Consider the following 17,069-nt stretch of genomic DNA (forward strand, 5'->3'; position numbering starts at 1 on the left):
TGAAACAGCATTCCCCTCTTTATCAGATCTCTGCCCTCTATTGGCTCTTTTAAGCCCAGGCTCAAAACACATTTTTATTCACTAGCGAATCCTCCTGATGTGGCTGATCTCTGTATTTGTGCCTATAAGCTGTGTGCAATAGCCTACCTGTTTATGTCCTTTTTTGTGATTTTAGCTACCTCCTCTGGTCTGTACAGCACTTTGGTCTATGTGGGTTCTTTTTTAATGGGCTTTATAAGTAAATTTGACTTGACTTATTCTTACCATTACTGGTAATGCATTGTAGAGATGTTTTGTGGGACGGGCAGCACTAGCTGTCAAACATGCATGTACTATAACAGAGTGTAGTAGCCTAAATATAGGGTTCTAGTACAGTCCGTATTTTGCAAAAAGTAGCAAAACTCGAAAGGACACAAATCAATCTGCCCATAACTAGATTCCACACAAGAATGCATGAACATGGTTTCTTGAAATCTTTTCAAAAGTCGTCCATCCTAACAAGAAAAAAAGTGTGTTTGCAGCACGGACTAACGGACTAACTTGCCCAGAAAATGCTTGAATATAGAGATATGTAATTCCGATTGTAGCCACTAGTCTATTTTTCTGTGGTGTTCTCTCCCAGAGTGCTCTGTATGTCTGTTTCACCATTGGCTCTTTGTACAAAGGTCAGGCACAATGACCTAAAACTCTCTCTGCTCGTCATTACGTGCAAAGTAACTACAGTCCTTTATGTTAGAGTAAAACGTACCGTTTAACATAACTCATAAGGCAGGACGGGCGAATGCTTTAAGTGACCAGAAGATGTGAAGATGCCGTTTATGTATTGCTCAAAGACTGCTGATATATTGTGAAATGTAAAAAAAAACATGGTAATATGAATCTGAAGGCAGAGTATTTTGAGTCTTTTCTCTCTTCATGAGTCTTTCTTCAATATATATTTCTCAATATACAGTATACCTCTGTATTATTCTGTATACAGTATATTCTTCTGTCACCCTTTACCTAAAGCTTACATGGCTCTTTAATTTTCATGCCACTTTATCAGGTGATCTATTGCAAAGAATGCTCTGTGCATTCATTTACAGATGAAATTGTAAAGTATATAATTTTCTGTTTTGCCATGGATCCCAATAAATTCTATGATGCAAAAACAAATCCTGCATTTTCTTACTTTTGTGAGTGAATATTGTGACTGCTCGAGATCTGTCATCCACAGCAAATGTTTGGCTATAGGTGTCAGCTATTTCCAGTGTTGGCGCCCAGAGAGTGTAACCTAAAACCTAGAACCTAAAAATAAACAAAGCTATTACAACTTAAAAGTCAATTACAAAGGGTGTTGTAAAGTGATAAGAAAGCATAGTAGGCTAACTATGGCATAAATGTGTGCATTTAACTGATTGTCCTGCTGCTTTAATGTTTGGTAATCCTCTCAAAAAGATGCATGAGATCCTGAAAGCCTGTTCTTCTGCTAGCTAGCAGCCATTTCTTCCTGGAGAACCACTGGTAAATCTGCGATTCTTTTTTTTCTTCTTTTTTTTAACTAGTGGCTGGTTTATAACAATATCCTGCCGAGGTGGCATCAGAGGTGTCAAGTTTATCTTTAAAAGGCAGACTTTTAAATATGTGCTGTAGATATTGGCCTACTGGTGACCAATTACTATATTCTTTAAAAGAAACACTAACATCTGCCAACTATGAGCAAACGACGGTAGAAATGCTAAGCAACAGCACTTGGCAAATAGCCAATCAAATTGCAGTGAAGCAATAGAAAATCAGCCCCACATGGCATCAAATTGATGGCATCCGAAAGGCTTTGGGCGTGTCGTGTATTGTTGTTTTCCCACACTCCCTTGACATTGCGAGCATGGGGCTATCCCCACAAAGCATTCTCTCGAGCCAAGCACATTTAAAACTATTATATTTAGCCATTGACCTTACGTTGTAGAAGAATGATAAAAAAAACAGCAGCTACCGAGGATTTTTTTATGTCATGCAATAATCCAAAATTATATTAATTTCTAGGTTACTCAGTAGGCCACCTCTAAAACCACTTTTTCGGTTGCAAGCATAGCTTTGCCCCACTTGCCCTACTTGCCCCACAAGACCAGTGGCATCAAAATTTGATTGATACAGAATGATGATAGTTTTGGTTCAGTTAAATAGTGCCTTGATTGGTTTCTGTCTGCAACTAGTTTTAAAGTTAATCCTTAAAGTATTTAGGGGTATGTTGGTTCTATTGGATATTAGACCACAACATTCAGCCATAACAATATGGATATTGAAACGATTAAGGATTTCTAATAGTATTTGGCTGACATCTAGTGGCCAAGCTTACAATTTGCAACCGAGCCGCTATTTACCGGGTTAAATGTGCTAGACATATTTTTGAGAGCTTCTAATGCTTGAGGGAGCAAAATTGGTGTCCGCAGTGTAAATACCATAGGTAAATACCATAGACAGGTAAATACAGCAGCTTCGATGTTGAGCCAACTTCAGCGTCGTCCAAAGCTTTAGGTTTGACAGCAACCCACCAACCTAAAGGACAGGGCCGTCAAGTTAAACAGCGTTAACATGAACTGGAAGAGCAGTTTACTCCAAAATTAGAGCTTGCAAAATGTGTCACCTTTAAAAAAGAAAATATACACCTAAATATTTAGTACGCGACGCCAAGTTTATAATAGAATAATCGCCAAATGGCGTTGTTGTATTCAGACTGTTTCTGATTATTAAAAGTATGTGTGATTATAGCAATATAATATTGTGCCGCTCTAAATGGTTTTATTTTGATAGTTTTTACTTTCTTAGATTCTGACTAACTTGACACTGGTGCGTCTGGTGCACATAATTACTGCGTCACATCCGGTGAGAGGTGTCTTTTTTTGTTTTCCCGTATCCGCCATTTCAGTTTTTGAAGTTAGTTGTCATCGGTCGCTGGATTGTGGCTGAAATTCTGTCGCTTAAACGCATTACATGATTATTAGAGCTTAATTCCGCTCATAAACCGAATAAGAGTCCTTTTTATTTCGTGCTTGTGGTTCTATATCGGCGAATTGATGTCCAGACGGCCAGCTGCGGATGTCGCCTGTTTACTAAACGTGCTCTAGGCGCTAAAGTTTTTGTATGAGTTGAAGGCTCTGCTTGTGGATAACGGGAGGGAGAGAAGGGAAGGCCCGGTGAAGCCTCGGCTTTGGAGTGGTTATCATGGCCGGAAATTTTGACGCTGAGGACCGAGGCAGTTGGTACTGGGGTCGGTTAAGCAGGCAGGAGGCTGTGTCTCTGTTGCAGGGGCAGAGGCACGGCGTGTTTCTGGTCCGGGACTCCATCACCAGCCCCGGCGACTACGTGCTCTCGGTATCGGAGAACTCCAAAGTCTCGCATTACATAATTAACAGCATCAGCAACAACCGACAATCCGGTCCAGGTAAGATAACAGAGTGGTTTGGAGGGCCTCGGTATTATGGAGATGCTGATGTGACCATTCTTGCATGACTTGCACCAAAAAGAGATGCGCAATAGTGCCTTTCCACTCTCTTGTATGGACAATATAGGCAGGCCAGACACATTAAAACATGTGTCAATGCAATGTTGGGTTGTTACGTTGCAATGGTTTCAGACCTTGCACGAGTACTCAGACAGACAACTCGCTAGACAGTACACAATACATTGGTTCGGTAAATCACAGAGATTGGTGCACGTTTTTGTCACTAAAATACACCTTTTAAAATGAGCCTAATTTATCAGCTGACACTGACCCTGAGAGAGTTGTAAATGTTCAAAAGTCTGTCATAATGCCAGGTTTTAATAGACTTTGACCAGCCGTTGTCCCCTGCCTCTGCTGGGGTTTTTCCTGTGTGGGCATTGCAGACGAATATTTGTTGTATATCCTCCTGCTTTTTCAAAACTGCACAGACCTTTCATTGAAAGGAACAAAACAAATATGACCGAGGAAAGAAATGCAAAATAAGGAAACAAAAATCCTTCCTGGTCACTCTGGAAAGCACCACTATCATGCTTGGTTACATAAATAGATATGCTTCAGATCTTCCGGATTTGAACATGCAAGAGCAAGTAGTATGTTGAATAAGAAATTATATGTTTTTTTTTTTTTTCTTCCTGGACTATATACCTGACCATTGCACATACTAAACATTCTGAACTTTTGCACACACTCCCTCAACATTGTTGCACATCCTGCACTAAACCATACAGCCTTCTTTTCTTATAGTTAGACTTAGTTATATTGTACATATTTGTTAAGTTTATCATGTCTTTTATCATTAATTGTTCATTTCCTTTTAATATGTTTATGTATGCACCAACCACCTAGGCAAAGTTCTTGTGTTACTTGCTTAGCAATAAATCCTGTTCTGATTCTGACTCCTCTTCCATCCTCCCTCATTTTCACCAGTTTTGGCCCATCCGAGGTTTCGTATCGGTGACCAGGAGTTCGACGCTCTCCCTGCTTTGCTAGAGTTCTACAAAATCCACTACTTGGACACCACCACCTTAATAGAACCCATTAACAAGTCCAGACACACTTCCTTCATCAGCCTCGGCCCCGGCGGTCCCCCGCCTCGCCTGGAAGACGAGTATGTCCGAGCACTTTTCGATTTTCCCGGCAATGACGAGGAGGATCTCCCATTTAGGAAGGGCGATATTCTCCGAGTTCTGGAGAAGCCAGAGGAGCAGTGGTGGAATGCCCAGAACTCTGAAGGCCGGGCGGGGATGATCCCAGTGCCGTACGTGGAGAAGTACCGACCAGCGTCTCCGAGTTCGATGGCAGGGCCCGGCGTTCCTGGGGGGCCGCCGGGAGGAATGGGAATGCTAGGGAACTCTGACGGCTCTGCAGCACAGTCCGGCCCTCCGCTGCTGGGAGACCCCAGCCAGTACGCCCAGCCCACCCCCCTCCCAAATCTCCAGAATGGACCTGTCTATGCCAGGGCCATACAGAAGAGGGTGCCTAATGCCTATGACAAGACTGCCCTGGCCTTAGAGGTAAATGTGTGTGTGTGTGTGTGTGTGTGTGGTTATTTTCCTGACTCTATGCATCCTCTTAACATGTGCTAGAGGAAAGGAGACAGTTAGTGAAGAAGGATGTAGGGCCAGCCCTTTAAGCCTATCAAGACTGAGCTCACATTATTTTGCTTTCTTTTTCCATTACTACCAAACATAGTATTTGTTGAGCAGGGTGAATAGAAATCATCAAGGTCAGAAAGCGCACAGCCAGATCTCTATGTAGTTTCTAGATAAGCTGTTCATTTAATATCTCTTCTGCAGCAATCAGTCCAGTGGCATTAAAGAAACCTCTGCATAAAGTCTGCCCAAAATGTTTATTAGCTCGTTGGCTTCATCTCTTTGGAATACAAAGAAAGATGATTTTAACATAATAGGGTGCCCCAATATGAAAACTGCCATTAAGCTTTGCTCCCTGCTCACGGTGGCTGGGCTGTTAAACTGTCCGGAAGCGAGAGCGGGGCTCCCACGGAGCAGGTCGTTGGGGGAAGGAAATAGTTTGTGTTTGGGAACAGGACCATTTCCTCTGGTCTCTGTGAAGCCAGGAGTCAAGCTGAGCCAGGAGTGGGACTCAGAGACACACTAGTCGGAGTATGCTCTTGTCTCTCCTGCCCTGCAACGCTAGTAAGATACGAAATACAGATCCATCCTTGGACTCCACAAGTCTGCTGCTGGTTGATTTCTTTCTCCAGCTCATTTGTCAGCCATAAAAAAACTTTTGTTTATTTTAACTTTGCTCAGTTACATATGACCGATGGGTCCTTTGTATGAGTTGGTTTCTGGCACTCCCACCTGTGGAGGACTTGTCTGGCTTAGACCTATGTGAGGCTGCGTGTTTCCTCCACTCCAGTTGGCTACTAGTGACTCAGCAAGGCGGCACTGGACAGTTAATAATTAGCTCATGTTTCCTTGTCTCATTATCTTCAGAAAACCCTCTCTGATTGTGAAGATCACTCCTTATCTGTGGTAAATGAAACTAACTTAAAATCATGTATTAGTTTAATTATATTGTGTATTCTAGCCGCGTCTGTCATCTTAATAACACTGTCAAGTCCATAATGCTGAATCTCTGTCATGTGGTTATATGTATTAATGCTGTTACTTGTTTTTGAAGTTTCGAGACACAGAAAACTAGCCTGACGTCGTCATACTCAGATTCTAGTCAGAATATGAACTTACCGACCTCAAATGTTGTGGGCGGGGCTAAGTTCAGCTGGCATCCAGGCTAACAGAAAACATTTCAGCACCATAAAGCTGTGGCAGTAGTTATAGGCTATTATAAAATTGGATATAAAAAGCTCTATTTTCAGTCCTTGTGAAGATGCCAGTCCATGCATGTATGTGATAATGATAAAGGCATTGGAGCTAATAAAACTAGTCCAATTTGAATCAATCCACTTCAATAGCCCAGGAACAAAGTAGGGAGGCAACGAACATTCATTAGTGAGCAATCTGCAGATTATTTTCTTGATTAACGATGAGTTGTTTGTTTTATGAAATGTCACTAAAATTAGAAAAAAATATCCATCACACTTTCCTAAAGCCTAAGGTGAAGTCTTTGAACCACAGTTTGTTTCCAACCAACAGTCCCAAAGGTATTCAATTTACAATCATAATAACCAGAGAAAGGCATTCAATCCCTACATTTAAGAAGCTGGAACAAGGTTATGTTTGGCATTGTTGCTTTGAAATTGACCTAAACGATTAATAAGTTACCAAAAGACCGAGGCTTATACTGTTCAGTTTTTGTATGAACTGTCTCAAAGAAGTGTTGCTTTAACTGTGTGGTAATTTAGAGGCCATAGCTTGAGGTTTTGCTGTATTGATTTGCATCTTAATGGTGTTTACGGTATTTTGCCCTCTATACTATAGGGAGCCAAAATGGCACCAACACCTTACAGTAAGTTGGCTGGGACTAGTATTCAAATGGCTGTGGTTTGTTACATAATGAAAAAGTCTTCATGCTTTTCACTATGCAGACACATCGGCATCTCTATTTAAAGAATCCTAAATGTAATGCCTAGTAGTCGATCCTAAGGACATTTTGAATGCATCGATACCTGCTGTATAAAGCCTTATCCATTGCTAATCCTTTGCTCATCCTTTGCTCACTGTGCTTCAGGGACACCTTTTTGTGAAAAACACAACATTTTGCTTTGTTAAAAAAAACAGTTTCCTAACACAATGTTGTGAACGAGTGACCTACAAAAAGACAAACAAACAGCAGCCAGCAGTTTAAATTAATGATATCCACAAGCTACAGCAAAGCATGCAAGCATTCACTTGTGAGTTGAGACTGATGTTTCAAGCAAAGAGGCCAAATATTTACTGGTTTCAGGTTCTCAAATGTGAAGAGTTGTTGCCCTTTGTCAGATAGCAAATTAAATATGTTTGGGTTTTGGACTGTTAGACGGACATCAAAATGAAAACGTCTGCACACTCTCTTCTCCAGTACAACATGCTTTATTCAAACGTTTCAGGCTATCTTGCCTTCTTCAGGATGGTCTTTCTGTTTCCAGTTTCCTTATATACAGCCCATTGATCAATCCTGTGACTTATGAATCACCGTACCTAGGAGGTATACTAAACTACATAATCATCATCTTTTTATAATATCTTATTTTACGTCCTAGAAGATTTAGACATTTTCAAGAAAAATGCAAAACATAGAATGTTACAACCAGCTTTTAAGAATATTCTTAAGCTGGTGCCTGGGTAGAAACCTGGTAGAGCGCACCCATATACAGAGGCTCAGTCCTCAACGCAGAGGCCGCGGGTTTGAATCCGACCTGCGTCCCTTTGCTGCATGTCATTCCCCCTCTCTCTCTCTCCCCTTTCATGTCTAAGCTGTCCTGTCACAAATAAAGGCTTAAATGCCATAACTATATATATATTTATATTTGTGTTGGTAGATTATTTCTCTGTGGTAACAATGCTTTTTGGCAATAAATGTTATACCGTTGGAAAGCCTGTTTAGTTCCCTTTCAAATGGTGCCCCATTTGTAAGGAACATGCATTTGTGGGATGAGCAGCAGTGCTGAGTATGTGGGTTGCGCCCATGAACAAAATTGCCAAATATTCTCTGCCAATGCCAAACAGCTTATTCTGCCATTGACTCGTTTGGTGGATTGGATGATTGAAGTCTGAAGAAACAAGACATATTGGAAATTTAACAATTTATTCATTTCACAAACTGGAGCCTCAGTAGCGTGTGGAAGAACCATACACAGCCACAACAGCCTGGCACCTCCTCCTCATGCTGGTCACCAGCCTGGTCACACACTGGTGTAGGATGGCATCCCATTCTTCAACCAGCATTTGTCGCAAGTCAGCCAACGTGGTTGTGTTGGTCACTCTGGCACGAACAGCACACCCAATCTGATCCCACAAGTGTTCAATGGGGTTGAGGTCAGGACTGCTGGCAGCCCATTCCATCCTCTCCACTCCCACAATCTGGAGGTAGACTCTGATAAACCCTGCCCTGTGGGGGCCAGCGTTGTCATCTTAGAGGATAGAGTTCGGTCCCAGACTGTGGAGATATGGGATTGCCACCGGTTGCAGAATCTCATCTCTATATCTCTCTGCATTGAGATTGCCTTCAATGATGACAAGCCTCGTTTTTCCAGTGAGGGAGATGCCGCCCCACACCATCACACTGCCTCCACCAAAAGGTGTTACTCTATCGGTGCAGCAATCAGCATAGCGTTCTCCGTGTCTTCTCCACACTTTAACCCTACGATCCAACTGCCGTAGGCAGACTCTTGACTCATCACTGAACATAACGTTCCTCCACATGTTCAGGTTCCAGTGCACGTGTTGCATATGTTTGGCAATGGCAGAGAAGATTTGGCGAATTTTTCATGGGCGTAACCCATATACTCAGCGCTGCTGCTCATCCCACAAATGCATGTTCCTTACAAATGGGGCACAATTTGAAAGGGAACTAAACAGGCTTTCCAACAGTATAAGATTTATTGCCAAAAGCATTGTTACCACAGAGAAATAATCTACCAAACACAAATTTCCTAACTTTTTTTGCTATATATATATATATATGATTATTATTAATACAATTCTCGATTTAAAAAAATAAAAAAAAATAAAAAAATTATTCACAGTATGTAAATGTAGTTACTGTTCCCATGTGATTGCATTAGACATACAATAAAACAAAACAAAAAAATATATATATTTTTTTATAAAACAATATGAATCGATTTTGAATCGGTAGAGCTTGAATCGTGATTCGAATGTGAATTGATTTTTTATTTTTTTTTTATTTTTTATTTTGCACACCCCTAGAGTCAGTGCTGCCAGTTACACATTGATTTAACACAAGGAAGATTGTCTGAACTGGTAACGGGTCATCAAACTGATAATATGTGCCCTGGAGGAGTGTCGGAGTGCCCACACCACTTTAACCCCTGAGTATTTAGTCGTCACCCACATTGACTTGAACTTTGGAACTGTCTTGTTTGCTCAGTTTCAGTGACACAAGAACAACCACTGCTCACCCTGTCCAATTTTAATCATACATGCTTGCACCTGGCAGTAGGGCTGAAACTAATGTGTAGTGTTTTGGGGGTTTATTTTTCATTAAAATGTTTGTTAATCTGCTAGTAATTTAGTCTATAGAGTGTCAAAAAAATGTGAAAATGCCTAGCACAAATTCCCAGAATCCAAGATCCAACAGTCCTTAACCAAAAAAGTCCATTTAGAGTGATATAAAAGCAGCAAATCCTCATATCTGTGGAACTGGAACCAGGTGGATAATTGGCGTTTTTGCTTAATAAATGACCAAAACAATAAATAAATGATCAAAAATGTTAATATTCTGTTGAGCCAACAATTTTTTTCAGCTTTCTCTGGCAACCATGGATTCGAGAGGATACGGAGTTATCTGTATTTTATTTTTATTATTTTCTAATGATCATAATAAATCTTGTCCTTTCATCTGTCACATAATGACTCCTCGCTGCTGAGCTCTCACACCTTTTCGTCTCTCCCCTCCCTCCCCAGGTGGGCGATATGGTGAAGGTGACCAAAATAAACGTGAACGGCCAGTGGGAGGGTGAATGTAAAGGCAAACGTGGCCACTTTCCCTTCACACACGTCAAACTGCTGGACCAGCACAACGCAGAGGATGAGCTCAGCTGAGAGCGGACAGCCAGGCCGCAACCTGGACACTAGTATTAGACCCTTCCTCACCCCTCCCTACCTCCCTTCCAACCCATTCCACATGATCCACCTGCTCCCCTCACGTCTGCTCCAGCTTTTAACCAAGTACAGTTTCAGAGAATCACTGAGAACAAAACAAACACGCCGTTGCCGGACCCTTGTAACGCGCACACCCTCCATTTCTACCCCTCTGAATAATCATGCCCACCCTTCTCCACCACCTGCTCTGACTGACTAACTTAAAAAAAAAAAAGGGTCATATACTCTACAGTCGAACTATAAACTGTATCTCCTGTTCCATGGATGTGGCAGCACCCTTTAGATTCTCCCCTCGTCATGTCCCTGCCGTGGACACGTTATCAACACTCGCTCCTCAGGAGACTCCTCGCCGCAGAGTTCAACCACTTCCTCTTCCTGTGTTGGAGCCAGTTGATAACTGCTCAGTGCTGTGTCATTTTTTTTTTTTCATCCTCGTCTTCATCCGTCGCCATGGTTACAGCGCTGTAGGATCACGGGTGCTGCATTCATGTCAGATGGGAATACAGTAACAACTTGAGGGGTAACAACACAGTTTTCATGTGTTGTGTCTTGTTTAAAGCTGCATCATTGAATTTCTTTCATGAACTTTGTTAAAAGCGTAGTTTGACATTTTTAGAAATATGCTTATTCATTGTTTTACCAAGAGTTACATGAGGAGATTGATACTACTCTGTGTCTGTACGGTAGGTATGAAGCTACCACCAGCAGCTGATTAGCGTAGCTTGGCATAAAGACTGGAAGCAGGGCGAAACTGCTAGCCTAGCTGTGGGTGAACGTAGCAAAATGCGCTTACAAGACCCTCTAAAGTTAAAACTAGTTAAAACATTCTATTTTGTATGTTTTAATTCCTAGAAAAACCAAAGTTGATTTGGGTAATTCGGGGCAGGTAATTCGGCAGGGAGGACATTTTCGGCACAAACACCGGGAACTCTAACAGAGATGTAACGTTGCGAATGGCGGCTGTTCTGACTCGGGTGCCTGGGTCTTTTTCCCGACGGTTCAGTAAACTGCCGTTAGCGTCCTTAGCACCGGAGTAGAGTGCTGCCCGGGGTTGGATTGCTGTAATGATGGTGGCTGGCTGCTAGCTGGCTGGGGGCTGACTGTGGATGTGTCCGCGGGGCTGTTGTAAGCTCTCATCCCGACTTCGTTTATACGCAAACGGAGAATTCGCCTCTGAAACCGAGTCTTTCTAAAAACTCCGGCCAGAGTGGAGATTTTTGAACAAACGGAGGGTTAGGCAGCCGAGAGAGAGAAAGAGGACGTGATTGGTTGCTGTTGTTGCTATTTTCGGGATTCTGATTGGCTAACGTGGGCTTGAGCTTCTCGTTACACTGCCACCTACAGGTTTGGCGTGCTCTTGACTGCATTGACGGCAAATATACACGGGTACATGTAAACGAACACTTTTCTGAAAACTGACAGCTATGCACAATGTTATTTTTGAAAACAGAGAGGTTGAAATGTCCGTTTATGAAAATAGCCAGCCACGTGTAAACGTAGCATGAAGCCTTGCAGCGCCCGGGAGAGCGAGGCAGACAGACAGGGTTGTGCTAGCTGGCTAAATTACCATTAGATTAGTCGTCTATCTATACAGTTAACATTACTGATGAATTTGTGGGTTAGCCCAGAGTTGTTAACCAAGGTCAAAACAATCATACTAAAAATAACTGAGCCTGTTGAACAATGTCGTAATCTTGTTACCCACCAAGAATGAGCTAACGTTATAGACCAAGCATTAGCTACTTGTCAACCAGCACCTTTTATAGTAGGCTAACCGTAAAGCAACACCAAAGCCCTTTACCTCTTAGGTCCCCCTACAGGTTGGAAGCGGAATTGTCCATTACTGTTACCATTATTCTTAATGCCTCATATCGAACTACGGATCCGCTACCCGATCTGGCAAACTTGCATAGTGCGGTTATAGCCGATAGAGGGCCGCAAAGCAAATGCAGAAGTGCTGTTCACCCTGTTACGATTTGATGGACCACTGAAACAATTTTGGAAACATTATTTTAAGGTACAAAAGAATCTTTGGTGTTGGATCGATCGATATTGAAATCAATCAATAGCAATAAATAAGGTCTCTGTTGTATTACTGTGTTGCAAAGCGGCATGTAATCAATAACAAAACGATGCCATGTGGCAGAAAAAAGTTGTATTACGTTTACTGAGTATAACTCTGGATCGTGCAACAAGGCAGGCCTACTTGGTTCTTTTGGGAAATGATTGTAAAGATTTCCAAAGAATATGTTTACGGCATTTACTCTCTAACTGGGACGTTTTGGGGCCAATTGGCGGGAATTTGCTATGGACAAAATACACACGGCGATACGCTGATAAGAGCAAATTACGTTTAACCATGTAATTGTATACCACTGTATTGTGTGACCAGTTAACTTCATTTAATATTGTATGTGGCGTTTTCTTTAGCAGAATCAAATGTTCCACCAAAACAAGTTCCTTCCAGAGACCATTTTACAGATCCCCCCCCCCCCCCTTTTTGTGCAACCAAAGATTTGCGCCGCCCAAGACTATTGGGATTGGTTTGAAGAAATGAAAACCAGGAGTGTGTATGTGTGGAGGGGCCAGACCTTCCTCCGCAGCGCTGTGGAGATAGGTCTGGCAATGCAAGATTATATTTACTATATAAACATGAGAATCGCATTGATCTTCTCATCTAACTTGGCCAGAAAGTGAATAAGCGTATTTCTCAACTATTCTTTTAATCCTGTTCTGCTTGTTTCACACTTCAGTGCATTTGTGTAGTTAGTGATGAATTTGAGCACCACTACACAGACGATAGTTATTCGCTCAAACTTGCCATAGCAGCATTCTGTTTTCTACATTTTCCCTTCATTTGTCCAAACTGGTATGTGATTGGTGTTAATGTCTTCACTCAGGAAAGTAAAGACATAGGTGTCCTGACTAATATTTAATTCTAAAATGTTGATGATGGGGGGGGGGGGGTTTATAGGAGTTTACAACACCAAACATTTACGTCTCCAAAACTTGACTGAACAATATTCTCTGGCAGAGTTTTTTCTAGTTAAACGTTTGTGTCTACCATTTTTCTTATTGGACATGAATGCAGCATTATTCCAGGGTAACCCAAGCAGCGAGATCAGCAAGGCTCAAATCCAGCAGCAGCAGCATTTTAGCACTGGGAAGATTTAACAGGAATATTGTGTCTCAGAAAGAAATGAAAGAGACAAATCAACTGGAGGTGTACAGTTCTCCTCAAGGAGAGGACCAAGGACCAGTCCAGCACCCACCCCCACACCAAATATCAAATGGAGAAAACAAAACCGAGTCGAGACCATCAGCAACTTTATGTAGTTAGAGCCGTAGAGCAGGCCCCAGCAGAGAACCTGAGAAACTTCAAGACAATTGTTGAGGTGGAGAAAAAGGCAACACTACATTCATCCTCCCCACACCTTCCACCTTGGCTCACCTCAGCCACCCATGACCAAGTACCACCAAGTAGTCTTTTGTAAGAAAAAAAAAAAAGAACATATTGTTATGAAATGATGTACTATGTGATTATCATTACATGCTAAAATATTGTTTTTTTTTTGTTTCTATCTTTGTAGTTTTCTTCATAGCTGATTTTGTCTGGGAGGAGTGTTTCCATGTACACGTTTTACTGCTGCATGTTGGGAGGGAACATTGGGTAGCTGGTGCAAAATGGAGAAACTGACATCTGTTGGCCCCCAGCCCTCACAAGGCCACCTGTGTTCCCATACATCAGACATGTACGTGAATGAAGTTGTACAGAGTGAATGTAGACTGTCCACTATGTTAGTTAGTACTGTCTTCTCTGCATTCAGCTCACTAAATATACCTTAGAAAACCGACTGCTCTGTGTTCAAATCTCTTCAAATGTGTCCAAGAAAAGAGAAAGTTGTATGATTTGGGACCTGCCCTTTTTGTTTTTAACCTTTTCAATAATCTTACTGCTACCTTGCACCGTTTTGTTCTTTTAATCTTCTGGCTCATCAGCCTGCATTTCCTTTGTGCTTCCTCACTTAATCCTCTGCCACTCTTTTATTTAAATACTTTTTATGTCACGGTTTTCACCCCCTGAAGAGGTGGTTTTCTGTTGAGATTGAATCAAACTATTTGTTGACACCTGACAATCACCCTCATATATCATAATGCAGACTGGTTTAGACGGAAGGAGGCTGGCTAGATTAGACCTTTTGCCAGAGTTGAGCCACTTGGAATTTGAGCTGTGAGAACTCGCTGTCTCTTCCAAGCGAGGGGTTCCTCTCAGAAGTCATAATCCAATATTTCTGTCCAGCACACCATGTCACCTGTAGGTGGCACTATAACAGCATTCAGAGAGATGGTGTCCTTCTGGAAGGATATTCTGCCAGTGTTTATGAGATTAAAGGAGATGACATTTGATTTTTAACAGAATGCACTTACTGCTTTTACACTAAGTTCTCATTATATGCCCTCCTTTTTTAAGGTTTTTAATTATCCTGGATTGCCCCCACTCATTAGTTTTCATGATCGTATAGCTTTGCCTGACAAGCTCTCTCCTGCTTTCACGTTTTATTTTCAAGTTGGCAATCTTCCTAACCAATTTTAATATTTACTATTTAAAATATTTGGTTGACTTCTCTGAGAAATCTGGCCATGGAAAGAAACGTTTGTGTACTGCCAGCTTTTGACACAGTCCATTTGTATCTGTAGTTATGATCAAATCAAGCGTCTTTGTCACTCGCACTACACATGGCAGGTGCTTAGCTAAGAGAATCATTATCTGATAAATTGCGTTGCCAATGAAACCACCAAGAAGTATTTTTATTTTATTTGTGCCCTGCATGAAGTCATTCATTTCCTTTCATCCAAAAGTAAGGGATGGCAAAATGCCAGTGGAAATTGTGTTAATATCAAAATGTGCCATTTTATTATAACACTATATTCTTTCAAGACAATTGAAATTACCTTTTTATTTTCTGTAGCATGTAATGTGTTAATATACTAGTAAATAAAGTCAAACCCATGACAAGTGATTTGTATTGACTATTTTGTATGTTTGTGAAAACAATGAGCAGAGAAGCTTAACGTAGCACAGAAAAACCACTTCAAAAATACTGGGAAGATGTTTAACAAATGTTTTAATGCTGTACAATTCATGACCAAAAAGCCTTTTTCATTCATGGTGCACATGGCAGTTGCCTAGCTACAGAAATTACTGCCATTCATATTACCATGGGGTATTTTTAGTAGCACTGTATGAAGCTGCAACTGTAGTGTCAATGTACAGGAGGAATGTATTCAAACAAGTTATATGCATCTGCCTACTAAAGCTAAAGTGAAGCCAGCAAGAACACTGCCATTAAATATGGTGTAATGGCAGATGAAAAGATATCTCATAATATTCTTCTAACTGCATTGTTTCACATATTGACAATCATGAACAAAATTACTTCAACATACAATCAAAGGATATAACTACAGGAATTAAATTACAATTACACTGCTCAATTATACAGAAACTGCTGAGATAAAGTGGCTTTTATGCTAATTTAATGGCAAAAGGCAACTTGGCAGTTATTTTAACATGTCTATTTTTTTTCAATCTCCTTGCCTTTTACTTAACTGTTCTGCTATTACTTGACAATTTTTTTGTTGTCATGTCATAAGAGAAATGCAAATTAAATAATTATCGATTTAAAAGGCACTCGAAAGGTAAACATAAGGTCATCTATTGATATATATTTTGAGAAGTAATTATAGAAACATCAGTCAGCACCCCAATAATGGAGGTAAATATTTAATTGTGCTGCTTAATATTTGCTGTTGAGTTTTCCAAATATTATTTCCAATACTCTAAGCTCCATGTACATGGCAACATTTAAGATTTTGGTTATTCATTTTTTTCAAATTAATTTGTCTTCACAACAGTTTAAATGAGCCCTTCTAACCAACTAGTATTGTCCATATGGACTGTCTATATAAGCAACCAATATTTTCCTTTGTCATGCTAGTATAACAAGTACTGTATAACATTGTTTTTTTTTATGTGTTTATTTTCTCCTTTGTCTTTCTTGTCTTGTTAAGAAGACTCTTGGCAATGTCACATGAATGTATGATCTTAGTCTGTTCACAATGGTGCTTGTGTATGCTTACATATATTATGAATCAGTGTCCTTAATGTATGTGAAAAATCTGAATCAGCTTTAATGGCCAAGTAAGTGTGTGAACATACAAGGAATTTGACTCTGGCTTTTTGTTGCTCTCAGTCTCAACATACACACACAGAAACAGACATAAGGCTAAAAACAACAAAACTGAACAAGCTAAACATGACCATTTGACCACTATGTACAGATATACGTTTGTATATAAAACAAATTATATTATACACACATACTACATGTGCATACACATACGTAAACACATTGTAAAGAGTAATACAATATTTCAATGCAAAGGTGCAAATGGTGCTGGTATAAATAAATAACTATTAATATAACAGGCTGCTTATATATCTGAGGTAGGTGGATATGACAGTATATATATTTGACAGATATTTTAAGGACAATTATTGATAGATACACACATGTATATTACATTTGAGTAATTATTTCCTGTAATATAATGCCTGGAGAAAGACACGTTTCAAGTCCCTGGAGGGTTTTTACTAGGCATTTCTTTTTTACATTACCTTGCAAATTAAATGTATATTGTATTTTTTTATTTTAGTTTATGTATACATGTAAAATGTGTAAATAAAGAAACAAAATGATAGAAACACACAATGACTGTACATATAATTTTCAAAAAAATGCATTTAGTGTTTGTTACTCTAAATGAGCGTGCAGAGA

At 40.4% G+C, this 17,069-nt stretch overlaps 1 protein-coding gene and 1 long non-coding RNA gene across 2 annotated transcripts; both read left to right on the forward strand.

Annotated features, from left to right (window-relative positions):
• The first annotated feature begins 2,876 nt into the window (after nt 1-2,876).
• Nucleotides 2,877-11,486, forward strand: crk (v-crk avian sarcoma virus CT10 oncogene homolog). Its single transcript, XM_039824375.1, has 3 exons — nt 2,877-3,421; nt 4,409-4,995; nt 10,033-11,486. The coding sequence occupies exons 1-3, from the start codon at nt 3,202-3,204 to the stop codon at nt 10,168-10,170; spliced, it is 945 nt and encodes a 314-aa protein (XP_039680309.1). The 5' UTR covers nt 2,877-3,201; the 3' UTR covers nt 10,171-11,486.
• A 750-nt stretch (nt 11,487-12,236) lies between these two features.
• On the forward strand, nt 12,237-15,251 carry LOC120574185. Its single transcript, XR_005641834.1, has 2 exons — nt 12,237-13,720; nt 13,821-15,251. It is a non-coding gene; the product is annotated as an uncharacterized LOC120574185 (long non-coding RNA).
• Nucleotides 15,252-17,069: the final 1,818 nt, after the last annotated feature.

The sequence above is a fragment of the Perca fluviatilis genome, chromosome 2, assembly GCF_010015445.1.
Source record: "Perca fluviatilis chromosome 2, GENO_Pfluv_1.0, whole genome shotgun sequence".
NCBI classification, from domain to species: domain Eukaryota; kingdom Metazoa; phylum Chordata; class Actinopteri; order Perciformes; family Percidae; genus Perca; species Perca fluviatilis.